Source organism: Amblyomma mixtum, chromosome 1, assembly GCF_055824585.1.
Source record: "Amblyomma mixtum isolate Tamu chromosome 1, ASM5582458v1, whole genome shotgun sequence".
In the NCBI taxonomy this organism is placed as follows: domain Eukaryota; kingdom Metazoa; phylum Arthropoda; class Arachnida; order Ixodida; family Ixodidae; genus Amblyomma; species Amblyomma mixtum.
Genome location: NC_143012.1, coordinates 208,781,788 through 208,802,043, shown reverse-complemented (window position 1 = coordinate 208,802,043; position 20,256 = coordinate 208,781,788). Strand labels below are relative to the sequence as shown.

The window sequence follows — 20,256 nt, the reverse complement described above, 5'->3', positions numbered from 1 at the left end:
GTTAATGTTGAGATTTGCTATTTACATAACACCCCGAGAATATTGGAGGTACAGTACATATTTCGTAAGGGGGCCCTCTGTCCTTCCAGGTGCCAGGAAATGCTGAATGGCAAGAGATTGCCAATAGCTTTTTCAAGCGGTGGAATTTTCCAAACTGTTTGGGCGCCGTTGATGGCAAACATGTACAGATCATGGCGCCACCAAATTCAGGAAGTAACTACTTCAACTACAAGGTATGAGGTTATTTTATTTAGTGCACATTTTGTTGTTTGTTCCTGTATATGATAAGGCCGAATACAATGACTGTGTTCTAGCACAAACAGAAGAAAGGGTTACCGAGCTTTTCTTGTACCTTCAAGTGCCAAGGGAGAAATCACTAATTATCATCCACCTAGGTGCAGCCCTACGACTGCAATGGAAAGCTCTACAGCTTTCGCAGAAACTTTGTAGTTGACCAAAAAAAAGTTTTGCTTCGGTTATGATAATGAGTAATTACTATGTTCGTACAAATCATCTTCACCTTTTGGCATTCCACTGAACATTAGAGCAACAATATTCAAGTGACGCATGGGCTTCAGGTAGTACAGGATTTTAGGGAAAGTACACAGTTTAGGGTAGCATGGACAAGGCTGCTCATGCCGACAACACTCATTGAGCAGTCACTCAGCTGCTGACATTGTGAAGTTTCGTTTTATGTATTATGCATACTTCGGAACGGTAGAGCTGTTGTATGAGCAGAAACTACATTTTAAATGAGTGAATAACACATCCATATTTAACCCTTAAATCAAACAGTGCCATGCGAGCAAAATGTGTTATTTTTCTTCTTTCAGAAAACGTTCTCTATCGTCTTGATGGCAGTGGTTGATGCTAATTACAAGTTCGTCATGGTCGATGTAGGAGCCCCAGGACGCCACAGTGATGGAGGGATTTTCAAAGCATCCTCATTTGGAAAGCGCCTCGGGCGAGAATCCCTTGACATTCCAGGTCTAGCAAGACTGCCCAACAGCACCCAGGTGGCCTCTTGTGTGTTTGTTGGTGATGAAGCATTTCAGTTGAGACCAGACTTTATGCGGCCATTTCCGGGAAGACACATGGACTGCAAACACAGAGTTTTCAACTACAGATTGAGCAGGGCAAGGTAATTTCGGCCCGCATTCTTTTGTACTCAGCTTGAAATTGCTCGAGCAAAATGCAAAACAAAGTAGTCATAAGTTTTGCAGATTAATAAATTTAGTGCATCTGATTCTTCATTTAAAGTACTTTTGGTATTGCCGCTCACATGGTAAATGCACCACAAGTTAACCCGTCTTAACTCATTCAAGTATGGCTGTTACAGCAGTGTAATAATTTGTCACTACAATTTCAAACTTTACTGTTTCACTGTTCATTGAAAGTGTTTTCAAGTTTCAGCTCTCCTTATCTTTTCTTGTAGTATACAAAACGGACTTTTTTTTTTTGCAGGCGCATTGTGGAGAATGCATTCGGTATTCTTGCATCTCGGTGGAGAGTTCTGCTCAATCGTCTGAACCTTCTGCCCCACAATGCCGAGTTTGTTGTCCTTGCCTGTTGTGTCCTTCACAATTTTATGTGCACAACGGCAAATGAGTATGTGCCAGCTGGCTACGTGGACTGCGAAGATGAGTTCGGAAACTCTGTCCCTGGGCATTGGAGGGCGGAAACAGAAAACAACCAGCTGCTTGAGCTGGAGAGGACAAGATCAAAAAATTTTGCCCAAAGTGCATCGGATGCACGCAATATTTTTGCTGAGTATTTCATGAACAAAGGCTCCGTACCATGGCAGTGGGCCCATGCAGGGGTTCAGGCACCAGCAAAGAAATGACGAGGTGTATGTCGCGAGCAGTAGGCTCCAAAACTTGTAAATACAGCAATAAACTGAAATTGTCTTTTTCAATTTGCATCCACCGTTTCATTCTGTTGAAGTGTTACCTTGCGTTTCTCTAAGAGCTTTATCTACCAGAAGCTGAATAGTTACTGGGAAAAAGAAGCCTGTGGTTGTTTTCTGAACACCAGAAGGTATAGCTAGTACGTGAAGAGAAGGATACAAGAACTTAAATCACTCTGATTGTTTTTTTAATTCAGTACCTGCATTGCATATAAGGTATTACAGCTGGAGGTGATTTCATTGAAAAAAAGACCAAACTTTACAAATACATACACTCAGAGTGAGGTAAAAAGCATTAAAAGATGCAATTTGTGTGGCATCAGTCAAAGATTGCAGGCACGTGCTGTCTGGGCAGAAAAAGAATGTCGCAAAACACTGCCCTTAAAAGGGAGTTCCCTGACCTGCAAAAGGTGATCCTTCGGGATATTTAGGAAGGTGGTTTCAGGTTTTTTTTTGGTTAGTTACCAGAGAACATGAAAGGCTTGTTTGGTTCGGCAATTCTAATTTATTCCGCATTGTACTTTGTGAGTGAAGTGAGCACATCTATTTCTATCTGTGGCCACATACTTTTTGGCATTTCTCTCATTCTTTTAGCTATAAGTTGCCCAAAAACTGCAGGCTCGTCTTCATCCGCCTGTAGTATCCCTTCAAGTTTTTCAATCTCCATTTGGTTTCGTGTTCTTTTCGCTCTCTGTGAGCGTGGTGGATTTCGCAGTGGGCTGCAATTTCCACTTGCAGCAGCATTGCCGTTGCTGCTTTGAGTAGCAGCAACTGTCTTCTCAAGGATGACATCATCCACAGTGTCGTCAGCCGAAGTGGGGTCGTAGTCTGTAAAGTGCGAAGAGAACAAAAAGCAACCTGTAGTCTTTATCAAACAGTTCTGCACATGCTACGTGGTTCATTAGGCATTGCAAAGATCTTTTTGGGGAACTTTTAGCAGTGCACACAGCTCATTCTTTCTGACAGACTACTCAGAAGTCATTTAGAAGCTGCTGAGTGCAATGTCTACGCTGTTGCACTCGTGGCCCCTCAAATGGAGTGACTTACCAGTGTTGTCATTGTAGGCTGTCAATAATAGCCCTTCAGCGGTTGCTTCGGCTGCCTCCCCACTTTGTCCGAAGTTACTTTTTGTGCTAATTTCAGGCAAGGAAAAACATAGTGTTGTTCAGCCAAACATCTGGTCACTGACTACAACAAACATTCTTCTACTAAACCTGACAACAGGGGCAATCACCTATATATTGCCAGTTTTTTCTTATGCACAAGTACAGAGGGGTTGAAGAAAAAGGCACAAACCTGCCCACTTCCACCTGATCCTTTAGGAACATCAGTGACCAAAAATATGGCCATCTGATGTCCCGGCAGTCACTGGCGCCAGAACCACTTGGTGCCCCCGCCTTCCATTTCTTATACTTCTTCGTGAAGGTGTCCCTGAGTGTTTTAAATCTGGCCTGTGGATTTGAGCCTGAAATAAAGGAAAGCCAACAGCAATAAATAGACATATATGCCACGCATGGTCCAACAATGCCACCGCTCAGGTGTTAGCACCTGCTGCTGGATACCATGTCGGTCCGAGTTGACAGGCCGAGTGGTCCAAATGTAAATGTAGTACACGTAAACGAAGACATATTCTGTACTATAGATAAAAGTTGTTAGCATTTCTAATGCAAGCTCACATGTTCACACACTGGCGCAGATGCACCATATCACGCACACCGGTCGCTTCTCCAGCTCATCGCTCGGTCAACACTGACGCTGTTTGTAGCTGACACACAAAGATTTCGAACCCGCAGACATGCCGCGTTGGTTTTCCCACGCCTTTGGGGCAGGAACTGCCTTGCATTCCTCACGGCTGCGACGTTGGAATCTGCCCAGCTTTGCGGGGGAATGTGCACTACGTCGCGACATCGTCCCCGACTTCTGAATAAGGTGCCCGCCACCATCGGTCGTTTACGGGAACGAAAACAATAACAATCACGATCCTTTTCGCCTCTATTTTTCTGTTTCAATCTACCAGTAAATCAAAGTCCTAGCTACGCAGCATACTCGCTGTAGTACCTTACGCTACCTTGCAATCGCTTTCGCCGCTGCAAAGAGATACATTTATACACTCCAAACAACAACGCTGCAAAAAAAAAAAAATGTCGCCTGAACAGTGCTTATTGCGATTTGCTTTCAAATGTAGCGAGCAATGATATAGTGTAGTTCACCGGGAACCGACAGTTCGCGCATATGTAAACGCCGCACATGTAGGTCTGGGCACTGCGAAGATGAAATGGTGTATCAGGTGGCAACGCGTCATTTAGTTTAGGCATCCACCATTAATTGCGTCATTTTTTTCACTTAAAGCCATAATGAAAGACATCGGCGCGGCTTGACATACACGCCGCAGCCCCTATGAACTACCCGCGCAGATGTCAACAAAAAACACGTGCATGTCGGCGAGGGCGTCGTGATGATCGTTTGCTTACCTTCAGGGTCCTCTCCTATCTCCGCTTCGACTTCTTGCCACATGGTAACCTTTCTTCTGCTGTCTTTATATGCCACATGTGAGCAATCCCATAACGTCGGTCTCGTCTGTACAGCTGAGATGAGCTTGTCATTGTACGCGATCCGTGCAGCTTTCGTCGCCATGTTGAACTGGCTAGCCGAGTCAAATGTTGCGGGCGGAAGTCAGGCGCGGTCGCGCCCTGATTGGTCCGCGCTGACAGCTCACGTCGGCCGCTTCCGGCCAGCGGCTGACCGCCGGGCGCAAATATCTGGCCCGGCTTGACCGACGGCGAACGGCCGCCCGGCGGCCGGCGTCCGGCCGCCGGCGGCCGGACGCCAGTTTTCCGCAAGAAAAACGCTCCATGTGGGTGGCCCTTTATATGTCGCGTTCTTTGATTACGAGAAAGCATTTGACTCAGTGGAAACCTGAGCTGTCATGAAGTCATTGCGGAATCAAGGTGTAGAAGTGTCTTATGTGAAAATACTGGAAGATATCTATAACGACTGCACAGCTACCACAATCCTTCATAAATCAGCAATAAAATTACAATAAGGAAGGAAGTCAGGCAGGGAGACACGATCTCGCCAATGCTATTCGCCAGAGGTGCTCCGAGGCCTTGATTGGGAACAGTTAGGGGTAATAGTTAATGGAGAATACCTAATTAATTTGCGATTCCCTGATGACATTGCTTTTCTAGGTCACTCAGAAAATGAGCTGCAAAGCATGAACAAAGAGTTAGACAGGCAAAGCATAACGGTGGGGCTAAGAATTAACATGTAGAAAACCAAAGTAATGTCCGACAGTCTAGCAAGGGAACAGCAGCTTGCAGTTGGTAGCGAGGTGCTGGAAGTAGTCAGGGTGTATGTCTACTTAGGGCAGCCAGTCACCCTGATCGGGATCATTAACGCGCGCTTTTTTGCTCAGCAGTAGACGCTCCCGCCGTTCCCGTCTATGCTTCGTTTTGTTTCGTAAGCGTTTGCCAGCACTGGCAGCGTTTACTTGTCGCGAAGATGCCGAACTTGCGTCGTGCTTATAGGTGCAACAACCCAGGAGACAACGGGGAAAATACTTTTCGTTATTCCATCCGGGAAAAGCAACGCGGCTAGGCGAAAGGATTGGCTGCACAGTATCGGCCTGGCAAACTTCAATAATGCTCGGGGTTCGCGCGTTTCTGAGTTTGCTGGCAGTTTATTCACTGCTCAATCGTGTGTGTGTGTGTGTGTGTGTGTGTGTGCGTGCGTGCGTGCGTGTGTGTGTGTGTGTGAGTGCGTGCGTGTGTGTGTGTGTGTGTGTGTGTGTGTGTGTGTGTGCGTGCGTGCGTGTATGTGTGTTCTCAGTTTGGTTGCGTCTTCTCTGTTAGATGCCAATAAGTAATTAATTCCTTATTACAAATCTACTCCACTTGGGGGATTCCCCTAGACATTGGATCAAACTATATTCTAGATAAGCTTTCCGCGCATGCACTCAACTTTTTTATAATTTATTTGTTTACCTGCAGCCTGTTTCTGGCTTGAATACCAAGCAAAAGGGCGAAATTGTGTTCTTTATTGTATTTCTTTTGTTCATTCAAAATGCTTTTATTTATCGTTCAGTATTAAACATTGTATTCATAATATGACTTCTGTTCTATTTCGCTACAAATTTGTCGCTAAGACTTATTAGCATGAGTACTTCCGGCTGCTTTTAACTTGAGTTCTGGTTCCTTTTGAAATCTGCCCAACGGCAACCCTGCCTACAAATCACCCTACAGAGCACCGCCGTTCAAGCTGCTAGTTCAGCAGTCCAAGCTTTGATGCTGCGGGCATTGCAGTAAATTGGTAAATTGGTTTTTGAGGGAAGGAAATCGCGCAGTATCTGTCTCACATATATCGGCGGACACCTAAACTGCGCCGTAAGGGAAGGGAGGAAGGTGGGAGTGAAAGAAGAAAGAGAGAAAGAGGTGCCGTAGTGGAGGTCTCCGGAATAATTTCGACCACCTGGGGATCTTTAACGTGCGCAGACATCGCACAGCACAAGGGCGCCTCTTGCGTTTAGCCTCCATCGAAACGCGGCCACCGCGGTCGGGTTCGAACCCGGGTACTCCGGCTCGGTAGACGAGCGCCTTACCACTGAGCCACCGCGGCGGGTGCGTATTCGTTTGTGTTAGTTGGTCTCTTTCGCGCCTTCGACTCGAAACTTGCGCTTCATGCTGTTTAAGCACCGCAGTTCACTCTGCTCGCTGTGCACGTCTAGCTTTGATGTTGCGCGCATTGCGGGTCGTATTTGTTTTGTTGCCTTTGGACTCCTTCTCTCACGAACTCCAGAATAAAGCGTCGTTCCTCGTTCTTCCAACCCCCCGCTGATCATGCCACTCGAGATACAGGTATATGATGTTGCGCGCATTGCTGAACGTATTTTTTCTGGCTGGGTTGTTACGATAGCCGGCCGTTATTTGCCTAGGCACAGTCACGGCAGCTGTCTATTTAAGGCGTCATATTTGTGTTCATAATATTTGAGTGTGCTAGTGAGGACCTCCGTTAAACACAGAGCATGTTCAAGGCCGTTGGCCCAGCCACCGAGTACACGGGCAAATCTGATTGGCTGGAACTTTTGTGACGTGGATAGGCAGGGTAAACGAATTAACTAACGCTGAAGCGCACGCATCGACCCAGACTATATTTAACGTTCCACATTGTTAATGTTGTTATGGCCATGCGCTTACGATGTAGTGACAAGTTAAGAGTGGTCCTTTCTTTTAAGTTGCTTATGCAAGGTCACGCTGTTTTTCTTTTTACGCGCCTAGCATCTTTCCTGATAAGGCTGCGCCATACCAAATCTTACTTGAGGCACTGCTGTAGTCCATGCTTCTGCGCCTTATGTATTCCTTTTATCAGCCATCATTGCTAGTGCTCACGCAAGGTGACAGTCACCTAAACGAAGAGTATTCTAGTGAGTCACGCAGTGCTTCAGCTTTGCGCGAAGCAGTGGCTGTTGTTTATTTATGCATGTCGCACATGTACATTCATGATCCGCTTAAGCACTTGTATGCAGCTCAGGCAGCCAGTCAATGCAAAGCGCGTGCGTGTGTACAAACTTGGACATCAAGGCTGCACTCTTGACCATACACCAACTAAAGTATAGAAAGCAACAGCTAGATACAACACCTTCTGCGCACATAATGTTCAATACATAAATAAAATGAGATAGAGAAAAAAGCTTACAGCCATAAGGAACTTGCTCTCCCATATATTTCACTGTCAATAAGGGGATATTCGTCCTTGCTATTTGTAATGCACAAACACTTCACAGAATTAACACACCCTAAAAACCATATTGACTTCTAATTTAGGCACAAATATGAAAAAGCAATGAAAGAAATAAGAAAGACACAAACAAATTAATGCAAGCCACAGCTAGGAATTGCTTTCGAATTCCACAAAACTGTTGAGACAACTCATGATCCAAACATTCATTTCTTCTACATATCTCTTACTATTTTTGCTTACTGTATTTGCATTACATGATATGCCAGGTTTCAAAAGAAAGAGAGGACGTAAAAGATTCTACATTTTTTTCAAACGTTCGTGTATATTCTATAGAAAATATCAATTTCATTCTTATATAAGTTGAATTTGCTTTTCAGTTTTAGCATTTTAAAGCACTGACAATAGTAATGTCTTGTGTAGATCACATAGTCGCGTAGCTGTTCAAAAGTTAAGCTTTATAGAGACGTTTGTGGTTGCCGTCAATCAAACAAGAAAACTCATCGTACATAAGAATTATTTTGACCACTACGTATTACAGTGCGCAACTAGGGCCATCCTATTCACCAATCTACACACAAACTCAAGTGACTACCTCCACGTGAATCCTTTCAACCTCAGCCTTCATTGTACCCGATACATAGTCACTTCGAAACAATCGCCGATGTTTCCTGCCCTAAAAAAATATTGTGAATAGTGGGCAACTGCGCCCTCAACAACGCAACGCAGCCGATTAGAAGCGCGAACTGACCTTTGAGAGAATAATATTTAATGGAAGCATTACCCCACGCTCGGTTCATATGAAGCCTGGACCGCATTACTGTCGCTGAAAAAAAAAGCCAAATATTTACACCCAGAGAGCATGTCGTTCCTTTTCTTCTAGGCAATGTCAAGTTTCAGGTCAGTTAGGACAAATGGCCCAATAGAATAAACAACTCTCCGAGGATATCTACTAAGTCGCGAGCTCGCTCGCGCATGCCGCTTCCATCGTGTACTCCGCAGTAGAAGTGATAGCAATTTAAAATGCTTCAATACAGCACTGCAACGTGTGTCGCGTAATTACTGGAGTAATGAATTTTTTATCTCCCAGACTATGATCTCATATCAACCCAGGGCATGGCAGAAAACAGAACACACAGTTGGTTCCGACGCGTGGTTTACTGCGCGCCCATATCCAAGAATTCTGGACAAAAGCATTTTCGAACGGGAAAAAGTTCATGAGAGAAATTTTTTCATATATTGTAACATTTATCTGTAACAATCAATATAGTTGCAGATATACAGTCGGCAGACATTAATTTTTTTGCTATTTAGAATTTTGCTATCGTCAGAAGCGTTCCCAAGTGGTTTTCTATGGCAGCTTTAACTGCTCGATGCGAGCGGTGGTAACACTATAAAAGAAAGCTTTCGCTACATATAGGAAGAATAAACCGTTATCTTCTATATTTCTAAAACAGTGCCTTACAGTTTTTCAATGTTCAAATTTTTTTCCCCAAGGATTTTGGACAAAACGGCTAGCATTGGGAGCGTCGCCTAGCAGCACCCGACTAGCAGACGCTCCCCTCACACCAACTGAGATTTGCGCTCGTTTGTTCACCCCCATCACCAGTAGCAAAATGTAACTTTCCTATGCACATGTGGTAACAAAGTTAATATGCTGACTTCCGATAACGTATCACCAGTGAAGACCAACGGCGCATTTTATTACAGTTACAGCCATAATTTCATAGCTTGTAGCGCAGCAGCCAACGCCGCGCTGTTTACATAACGGAATGTTTACATACGAATATTAGCTTAAGCAGCGAGTACACAAAAAAATCCGATTCGTATTCGATTAATTTCTTTGACCATTTTATTCGTATTCGATTCGCTTTTTAACTAAACCGTACGTATTAAATTCCGTTACAATGCAAGCCCATTCGCACTGAATTCGGTCCCGAAGTGCAACTCTCACCGCCTTATTTACGAGTCTTTCCGGGCTTACGAAACCACAGAAAAAAACCCATGTCCAAGCGGAAATCCATCGAGATAGACGATATTGCACGTGACTGTCATGTGATACCAAGCGTGAATCTCTGAGAGTGAATCCGACGGGTAGGCATCCGTATAAGAGCTTTAGATCTAAAAAGCAATTGCTTCTATAAAATCTGATCTGACTCCTTCAGTGTACCTTAAGTGGGCCGCGCAGTTTGCTGAACACGTGCAGCAGACTCTTCTTCTTGTTGAATATGCTGGGAAGCCACAGGTGCGAAAAATGTACCATTGTACAATGTATTCCTAGTAAGATTTTGCGGAAATGCAAATCGCTTTTCGGAAGACAAAGGTTAAAACGTCTGCGCAAGACGATATGATGAAACGCTCGCTTCTTTTAAACCATGTCGGAATAATAACTCAAAGAATGCAGCACGAAGTGAAAGGCAGACTTCAGAGAAAAGAACAGTGGGATATATACCGGCTTTTCCAAACCGTACCGACCTTTCCGTGTTTTGCATTGCGCACGTGTCTGTGCGCGTATGCATGTGTCGGCACCACGCTTTGGCACAGTCGCTGCGTCCATTCTCCATTGTTGTCTCGGTACTGAGCAATTAGCTCTCCACTCCGCCGACTTAGCGCAATTAACTCGCATGCGAAGGCGCCCCTGGCAATTAGGGGCTTCCACCGTAAACGTTTTCATGTTCTCATCGCTACTGTAATAGAGCTGGCAAACGCGCATACGTGAGTATGCTTCATTCAACAGCAAGACAAAGGTTTGCCACAGCAACGGGGCTCTCGATTCGCTCCTTCAGCGAGCTTTTATGGATAGAGGGGAATGACAGCGGCACGACACTGTTCGATCATCTGCAACGACAGGCAACTATATGACATTTTAGAGGAAATCAACTGCACCACGGACCGACAGAGGCCCAACACTGCCACATGAAAAAAAGATTAGATCGGAAGAGAACAACGAACAGCAACCGTACGAGAATTTGGAGTTATCTGTTCTTTTACTCTCAGATTGATTAGCTTCAAACGCCGCTAGTTTTCGACTTAGCAGAACACCGACTTTTAATAATGAGGTTAAAGGCGATTCTGCCTATCTTACTCCAAAGGTGTTACTTACAGTAAAAAGGAGCTTTTAGTAGCTAGAATAGTCGAAAAATAGAAACAGAGGTTTCACGCCCGCTGGCCGCATTCGCAACTACACTGTGATGGAGCGAGAAACTATACGGGGCGACAGAACCCAGGCCCATATAGGCCACGCCGACATTCACTCCAGAACTGTAACCTCGGAGTACTTTTAGGTGTAACGCCAGTGTCGAGGAGTTTTTAAATCCGATTTTCACGGCAATAAATGCATGTTTTTCTGCCGGACAAACACCAACATACAAATAAAAAGCCAGAGATTCTATATTTACCCACAAAAAAAAAGTTGAGTTTTTCTAAGTCTCATTTTAAAGGCTGGTTGTCCTTTGAAAACCACACCATTCTTCAAGAAGAATTGCCAGTTGGAAGCCCAGGACGGCACTGGCTGATATTATTAATCCGAAAGCATTTCGGGGCTATGTCGGCGGGGTCGTGTCACGAAAACGTGTGCGCAAAACTTGTACGCTGCAGTTGTGACGTTCTCAGAAGAGGTAGCATCAAACGAGTGGTTGTAAACGAAAGAGGATGATGTGAGAATGCTGTGAAAAATAAATTGTGTGAATAGGATAATTGACTAATTAAGTATAACCAGAAATGTCAAAAAAGTGTCGAAATAGCGCTGACGACCGATACAGTGAGTCGAAGGGAAAACAGCCGTGGACGGCAAATGGCCCAAAAATAGGCAAATGAGTGAAAACAAGGTTTCAAACGAATTGAAATGTATTTGACGAGTGACCGTTAATGGAACAAAAAAGTTTAATTGACTAAATTAATTAGTTAATTATTTATCAGCAGAAACCATTGGTTGGTTGAATACGCTGGACGGGGATATAGCAAGTGGACGGAAAAGCAACCACGGCACCAAATTTGAAAAAAAAAATGGTTGATTGAGATAAAAGAAGGTCTAATCACATTAAACAAATCGCTCTTTAATTAAAGCATAAGATAATTACACTAATTCAGTAGTTAAATTAACTAACAAACAAGAAGAAATGATAACGAGAGCCGACGAGTGCCGAGGAGGCGTCAATGCTTTCGCATTCTCCCCATGCGGGTCACCGCAGTGATCACTATTTTTTGTTTATTTAGAAAGGAAAGGGGGGGGGAGGCGACAGATTGGTTCGTAAATCGCGTGCGTTTGTTTGTCTGATGCTTCCCTTTATGCCGCGTTCAGATTGTATATATAGATGATGATATAGATGAGACAAAGTATCTATCGACTGCGGCATTTCCAGATCAGCAGTCCTGCGTAGGGCCGAAATACTTCATGCAACCGCATAGACGGGTTCCGGGCGCCGCTGGAAACGTCCTCTCACTTATGGTCATTAAATCCCGGAACAACTTGGGAAACTACGAAGTGGACGCTTTTCGTGGCCGCCTGCCAGCAACACCACTACTCACGTACAATGCGGGAGTTCTACGGACCGTCATCGGTAGTCTTAACTCAAAGAGTGCGCAATATGTTTGTGTCCTCTCAGCGGAAAATCCCGAGCAGATCGCGTGTATACAGGCGGCACAGACAACAAGCGCATCACCCGAATGCGTCCTCATTAGATTTACGTGTAACTCATTCAAAAAAGGGAGCCGCTTGGAAGGTTCGCTTGAAGCCGCCGTCACCGCAAGGTATTGTACGCGAATTTCCTGAGCGTACCGCTTGTTACAGTTTGATGTGTAAATTACACAGCCCCATTTTCGCCTGGACTGCATGTAAAATGGGAGATTATCTGGTATAATATACAGCACCACCCCTGCCCCGACTGTCAAGTTCGAAAGCGTAACGCAGCCGGCGGGCGTGCACTTTCGCACTGAGCCTGCGCGCGTCTGACAACGAAAATAAGTTCGTCGCGCTGGCGCAAACACGTCTCATTTTCAATCCTTGACGTTTTTTTTTGTGCAAACCTTCGCTTACCTTTACCCTTTCTGTTTGCGGCAACACGTTCGAAGCAACGTTGAAGAAATCATCGCGAGCTCAGATAGGCTGTTCATCCGGTAATATTTCGAGCGAAATTCAAACTAAATTATCATGTAATCTGGTATGACGCGATCAAAAGAGACCGCCGTAATTTGGATGCCGCGATAGTGTGCGCTTCGTCGTCTAGGAGGCGCTAGCTTTACTAACGGTAGAGTCTCGAATCGAGCGTGTTGAAATATCCGGGACCTCGAACGCTGCGACCGGTTGCAGAAGTAGGGCACTGCCGGAGAGTTCGATGGACGGCAGCTCCCTCGTACCCGACATTCAGCTGTGCTTGTGGTGTAGTGGTTATCACATCCGCCTAACACGCGGAAGGTCCCAGGTTCGATCCCTGGCAGGCACACGTCTTTTTTTCTTCTTTTTCTTAACCAAGCTGCCGGTAAGTTGTGAACCGTGGGGTTGAACACCCCGCAGCAACACTTGGGCTATGAGGGACGCTGTAATAGACAGATCCATATGAATTTGGACGACCTGGACTTGTTTACGAGGGCTGAAATCCTGCTACACGCGGACACCTTTGTATTTGACCATCACCTAAATACGGTAGCTGCGGTCGCTATGAAAGCCATGACCTCAGGATCGCCCGCAGAAAGCCAAAGCCATAGGGCCACCGCTCAGGTTAGTCATCCCGTCAGTATCGAAACTTTATTATTAGGTAAATGGCTTACGGTTTTCATACCTTCTTTACTGAAAATTCGAGCACTACCTAGAAGAGCAATGCGTCTGTCAAGCGTACTTCACTCAAAACGGCTTCGCAGCGAGCGAACATTTTTGTCTGTGTATTAAGTAGCGCTCACTGGCCGCCGTGGTGGCTCAGCGGTTATGGTGCTCGGCTGTTGACCCTAAAAACGTGGTTCGATCCCGGCCGCGGCGGCTGAATTTCTATGGAGGTGGAATCCTTGAGGCCCATGTACTGTGCGATGACAGTGCACGATAAAGAACTCCAGGCGGTCGAAATTTCTGGAGCCCTTCACTAAGGCGTCTCTATAGTCTGAGTCTCTTCGGGACGTTAAACCCCATAAACCAAACCAAACCAGTAGTAGTGAACACATAGCGGAACTTGGAGGTTTAAACTCGATCCGCAATAATACACGGTTTCATAACACCCCATCAATTGCAGAAATTTCACGCCACTGTGAACTCCGCCGAAGACCTTCGCATTCTAAGCAATTAGGTGTAGTGGTTATCACATTGGCCCAACACGCCGGAGGTCCCTAACGTTCGATACCTGGCAGGCACAAAGCTTTCGTTGTTTACTTTGTTCGTCTTAGAAGACAACTTTGTTGGTTAGCTTGCAAAACCTAGCAATATTTTAGGGAAGTGCAAAAATATCATTACCAACTTTTTTACGATGTCCCACACTATCAGTCGAACGTGCACAGGCAGTTGAACTAAAAGCGCGCGTAACTTTGCAAAACTGGGCATATAGTAAGCGTGGCTCGCTCGCCGCACGCTATAATTTCTGTATGCTGGTAAGCTAATTATTTGTCAAGAATACAGGTCCAATTGGGCAATTCTGGCGCAATGTCGCAAACCATTCAGAGATTCTTATTTTTGTGCGGAAGCCCTCTTTTGATGGGTCAACTCGTAACATGATCTTGGGAAATTTGTATGCTTGCGGAGTTTGTGGGTTTGCGCCAAGTGAAAGTATTACATACAAAGAAATTAAACAAACATCCACGAATGGAATTCGAACCCATGGCGGCGCCAACAGATCAGCTTCGCAGGCCGCTGCGCCAGAGAAGTAGGCTACGACCGCCGCCGAACACGCAATGGGGTAAACTGCTACACACTCTTGCACGGCGCATTGCACATCTTCTTCATCCAATAATCCTAATACTAATATCAAACCAACATTAGTACTTTGACTCATGAGGCGGTAGTAACAGAAAGATACGTGCTGCACACGGTGGCATGAACGACGTTGTGGCAGAAATAAGGCACTAATGCAATACGCGTTGGCAACATTGCTCCAGAAACAAGGCAGTGTAGCATAGGTCGCTTGCGTACAACATTAGGTAAATTCGCATTGACAATTAAAAATATCAAGACGAGCATAACCGGCTCTCAGGGTCAGTGAAAACATCAATCGCGCTTTCAGGTACGTGCCGGTGGCGTCCACCTGCGAAAAACTGCTTCCGAACAATATTTCTTGCATGAAAATGCTAAACGGCCAGAAATTGTTTGGGGCAGAGAGTTTGGAAAATACACCAGCTGGCGCTGTACTGACATGACTTCCGTATGTTACAATCGCAGAGTTTGTTTCGTCACTCTTAAGTAATGACTTTGGAATTACATTCTGTCAACAAATTTAACTTTGCAAATTTTATAGCAAGCCTGGCGATCGCTTAATAAGGCCTATGCTGTGAAGTCTTGCAGCTCATTTGTAGTCGAGTAGGGCTTCGAGCAAACCACTGCGGCATAGATAATGTGTCGCCAAGCATTCCCTTTCCAAGACAGCAACCGGTTTCACTGCAGTTTCCTTCCGTCCTCAATCTTAACACTGGCATTGTTATGAGAGTAGGGCAGCTCTAGAATTAGCATTCAAAAGTTTCATCGTCTCTTCGCAGTTTTTGTTTGGCAGTCCTCATGGGAGAGGACTAAACGTGATAATTTATTTCTGCGTGTGAGAAAAGGGGGTCTTTCCTTGCCACACTTGTACCTGAGGCAGGTGGTGTCAAGATTTCTGTTTCTTCGCGATCAACGCGACCCTTTTCTGCGGACGTTTATTCAAGTGAGGCTTTCTTCGGCTTTGCCAAACTATGTTATTTCCAGTGTGGACGGGATGAGATACTCTGCAAGCAGGTTTTTGAAAGAAGTGGTCTTTGCTTTCCGGTTTCTTAATGCACGCTTCAGTTTTGAATATCTTTCTACTGTCACGCGTAAGAAATTGTTAAAAGATTTGCTGGACTCTGTCTTCCCGGAGCCAATCTATCGATCTCTGTATAGTGGAGGCCAAGCAGGAAATGTTTCAAAAAGAGTACAAAAATGGTGGTGCCAGCGGGTGTGAAGACGTTTTTCTTCAAGTTACACACTGGGACGTTGCCGGTTAAAACATGGCATGGATGGAGGAGAAGGGATTGTTTCTACCATGGGGTGCTGACTGCTTGTTGTGTCACAAACCAGAGTCAATAGAACACGTCTTTATTGATTTCTGGGATGCGCTGCTCTTTTGGGACGTGCTCCAGCGCACAATAAAGAAAGATGTACCCTTGACGCCGTATGGGATACGATTCCTGGACGTTGAGCCGGATCTTTATAAATATGATGTAATTTTCCTGCTTGGCCTGCACAGTATTTGGCGAAGCAGGATGGCTGTACGACACTGTGATGAAGATGCGCGTTCTGTCCGCGATTACTTCAGAGAAAACATATTTAAGCTACGTGAAGTGTACAAGGAGCTACGTTTTGCAGATGAAGTTATCGAGTTGATGGGAGAGTTGTGTTCCCTGAAACAGTTTTGATTTTCTCACGCGAGTGAAACACATGTCCGCTCTTGATGCTTGAAAGTGCAGCGCAGAACATCTGTTTATGATCTGTTGTAATCTGTCAAAACAGGCAATAAAGAAAAAAAAAGTGCTTGTGGTGTAGTGGTTATCACATCCGCCTAACACGCGGAAGGTCCCATATACGATCCCTGGCAGGCACAGGAACAAAATTTTTTCTAATACTGCCTAAAAACTGCATTTACATTTACCTCTAGGAGCCTATTCTTTTCTTGAAAGAGCGTCGACTAACTCGATAACAAACGTTCGTGAAACATTTTATTTCGTTTCTTTTCCTCACTTTTAAGGTGGGATGAGTAAAATGAGAACATGAAGTCAACTACAAGCGGCTGTGCGGCTTCGAGGACAAATTTCAGGTATATCTGATGGACGCTTCTTATTGGTTGAATATTTCGTCCTCTTAGGGGATCCAAATCCGTTCTCATTCAAAGGTACGAATATTGAAAGCTTTTTATTCTTTATCCTGATTGCTTAGTTTTCATGTACAGATTTGCCTGGTTTGTTGACGCGGAGCCTTGATGCTCCTTTAAAGCCTGACATTTCCTGTCTTCTGCATTTTAAAAAGTCCGAGATGAACAGACATCATACGCGGAAATTCCGCGAACTACGCCGGATTTGTCTTTGGTGATGACATTGATGCTCTGACCCTAATGAATGCTTTAACTCTAAGCCGAGGATTCACACGCGGACATAATTTCCAGTCGGGCTTTTGGGGCCCACATTTCTCTCCTAGAGCAGCCTCTGCCGACCAATCATGAACTGACACCTGCCGCGGTGGACAGTTTGCTCGCAGTCGGATGGGCCGGTTGCCGCCTTCCACGGTGGGAAGGTTGCGGTGACGTCACAAGGTCACGTGGCCCACTTGCGCTTTCGCTCTCAACTCTGATGCCAGGTTTTCTGCATAATGAGAGCCTTAACGCTATCATGTTGATATTTTTTTTTACTTCTAGAGGGCAAAATTATATTGCAAAATTATAAGCTGTCAACATTGAAAGTGAGCCCAGTTTTTAAATTTTCTTTATCAGCAGTGTAGTTCGAACTATCTAACGTCAAATATAAGCGTTTCAAAGGTCGCTGAGTTGGCCTTCCCGCGTTCCATATATATAAAGTCATGTCGCTGCGCTGAGTATTGTCGACAAAATCGCTATAACTGCTTCTACATAAAAACGCACACAAATGGCATCGGTATTTGCTCCATCATAAATGCAATCGGCACCATGCGTAACGCGGGACCGCCAACTCAACGAGCTTTAAAACGCGTGTTTTAAGCCCATCGTGCCCACCTCCGAATGTGTCGGCGCCGCCAAAGCATGCAAACACACACACATAAGATGCAACAGAAACTGCGACAGGAGTGGAGTCGAATGCTGTCGCACTCCGTGCCAAGTAGTTTGTTTTCTTCTTGGCTTTGGGGGGGTTCCGCAACTGGTACCGCTCATGCCGCACATCCACACCCCTTCTCTGTTGAAGATATAGCGTCAAGGGTCGCGTTGCGCAGAAACTCAGCGTCGTCGATGTCGTTGGTTTAGTCGGTGTCGTCGGCGTCGTCAAAGGAGTTGTGAGCGACAAACAGGGTGGCCCATGCGGCCGCATCCGGAGAAGCCAAGGTCATGTGACCCTGTGGGGTCAACACAACCTACCCGAAGGATTGTGAGAAAATTAGCCACTCTGGCAGGTGGCAATTAAATTAATGATTGATCGCCAGAGAGTGTTCGGGAAGACCAACATGGGTCGCACAAGACGCACCGGTGGCAGCACCTGCTATCGCAGGGCAGTGGCGCATCCCTTAAGCACTGCAACATCGCGCAATTGGTTGTATGAGGACTCACAGGGTCATATGAGTGCAAAGTTCAGAATGGCTAATTCCGCATATATGGGTATCAACTCATCAACGATATCACGTTATACATTTAAGGCGGAGCTTAAAATGTCCCCCCTAATTTTTCTTGGCTCCATGCCTCCCATCGGCATACGACGAGCATCAGAGCACATATCGCTGGACCTTACAAACATATAAGGCACCCTTTAGCACAAGGTACTTACCCTTCGGGGTAGCACAGTGGCTATGGCGTTCCGCGACTGTGTTGGGCAGGATGCACGGGTTAGAAGCCCGGCCTCGGAGGCTGATACCCAGGTTGGAGAATGGGTACGAAAACGCCCGTGTACTAAACGGGTACACGCAAAGGGACACTTTCCGTAGAACTCCACTGCGGAAGTAGAGCATTCATTAACAGTGCTATAAAATAGAAGCAACACTACTAGTAATGCTCTGAATACAAAATAAAATAACAAGGCAAAATAAAAACTAATAATACTGTAACTGTAAAATAAAAGCAATTTAAAATAAAAAGTGATACAATGTAACTGCAAAATATACTAAAGTAAAACAATAATCTTGATTCTATAGTGAACTGTGGCGTGTCGTAATTTCGTGAGCTATAAAGCTTGGCTTGTTGATATGTGAATATGTTCTCGTGTTAAGTTTCCGACATGCATATACCTGGGGAGGTGGTGCATTTCGTGGAAAGTGGTGGTGGGTGGGATTTGATATATTGGTGCGTATTGCTTGCTATTTTGCATAGCGTTTTTATTGCTGCGTGTCAGTTGGAAGAGGGAAATAAACATCTGGTGCGGGAATTTCTTTACTTTTGATTCCAATGGCCGATTTACATTCAGTAATTGACGGCTGTGAATATGGAAGCAGAGTCCAGTTATTTAATTTTATTCCTCAGTAATGCATTTGGATATCTGTAACATAAAAAAAACACATTTTGAGCTCGTACACTTGGTTTCCCGCAATGTAGAGTTTTGTAATGTCGTCGCTGGGCGGAGTATTTCCGCAGAAAACCACTGAACTGCTTCTGCAGCATGAAACAGACAAACGGCTTCCGTACTTGTTGTATTAGAAATGCGAGCTACGTCATTTTAAATACTCCTTTGGGAAGCCAACTTTACTAGCTAAAAAGATGCGTATTTTTGACGTCAAATACTTCGAACAGCATTGCAGATAAAGAAAAGCAATCCCAGATGCAATCACGAGCGCTGAGCGTTCAGCTATTTGTCGAATTCTTCTGGCCGCTGGAGGTTTCGGAGCCGAAGATCTGCCTTACAACTCCCCCGGAGGCAAGGCGCTGTCCTGTCGGCCTATGGGGATGTTATGAGGGCGAAGTCGCTGTAAGGTGGACAGTGGACAGCCCATGGTGGTCCATGAGGTGATCTTCCGGGGATGTTTGTTCTAGAATGCCATAGGGGCGCTGCAATGGCGTTGCCAGAAATATTTTTCAGGGTGTGTTATACGCCGGCGGTAAAAAAACAAACAGAAAGAGCCTGCACCCAAACAATATCTTACTCGTTTTTCTGCTTTAATAAATCCGTAGGGTTAGTTATTTCGTTCAATGTAATATCTACATAAAAATACGGGGGCATGCAGGACTCCGAGGTCTTGATTCGTAGAGAACTTTTATTTTCTCACACACAAAAAAAAATACTCCTACGAAACTCGCGCCTAGTAACAATATTTTTGCATAATATACAACAACACAAAATCTTCTGTACTACGACAAATTAAGCAAGTCCGAAAGAATGGCATTTGTGAAAACTTCGACCACTTCCACAGGTGCCTGCGCCGGGCCGAAGGGGCGCTTTAAGGAAAAAAAAAGCTCTTTTATTTGTTTCCCCGACAGTTTATGATCATTTGAGAACAATGCAAAGGATGAAAAAGTCGGCTGACTTGAAAAGGCATATTTAATGGGGTAAACTGTGCCTACAGTTATAAGGATTGCCACACGTCGTGCGATAGCGTAGAAGGGTGTGTATATTCTGCAATAACTACCGCGTTCCATTATAGAGCCGCGACAACGTACATCATTGTTTTCGGAAATAAACCGACACTCTTATTTTCGTTTTTACATTTTAACATATCGATGCGGTCGGAAAATAGCTTGGGCAAAAAATAAAAAGTTCTAAAGGAGGGGCTGGGGAGGTTATGCAGCGCGCAGAAAATTTCGTGGGGT

General features: G+C 45.0%; 1 protein-coding gene and 1 non-coding gene across 2 annotated transcripts; one reads left to right on the top strand and one right to left on the bottom strand.

Annotated features, from left to right (window-relative positions):
- Window positions 1–340: 340 nt before the first annotated feature.
- LOC149370713 (uncharacterized) lies at window positions 341–4,714 on the bottom strand. Its single transcript, XM_089562916.1, has 4 exons — window positions 4,378–4,714; window positions 3,203–3,371; window positions 2,954–3,039; window positions 341–2,734 (listed from the first exon to the last, which is right to left on the bottom strand). The coding sequence occupies exons 1-4, from the start codon at window positions 4,538–4,540 to the stop codon at window positions 2,412–2,414; spliced, it is 741 nt and encodes a 246-aa protein (XP_089419042.1). The 5' UTR covers window positions 4,541–4,714; the 3' UTR covers window positions 341–2,411.
- Window positions 4,715–13,007: 8,293 nt separating this feature from the next.
- Window positions 13,008–13,080, top strand: TRNAV-AAC (transfer RNA valine (anticodon AAC)). The gene has a single exon. It is a non-coding gene; the product is annotated as a tRNA-Val (tRNA).
- The last annotated feature ends 7,176 nt before the right edge of the window (window positions 13,081–20,256 follow it).

Coding starts and splice junctions, on each gene's coding strand:
- LOC149370713 (XM_089562916.1), bottom strand. CDS start 4,540: ATGGCGACGAAAGCTGCACGGATCGCGTACAATGACAAGCTCATCTCA. Junction 3,372..4,377: donor GATAGGAGAGGACCCTGAAG/GTAAGCAAACGA, acceptor CCTTTATTTCAG/GCTCAAATCCACAGGCCAGA. Junction 3,040..3,202: donor GATCAGGTGGAAGTGGGCAG/GTTTGTGCCTTT, acceptor GCCTGAAATTAG/CACAAAAAGTAACTTCGGAC.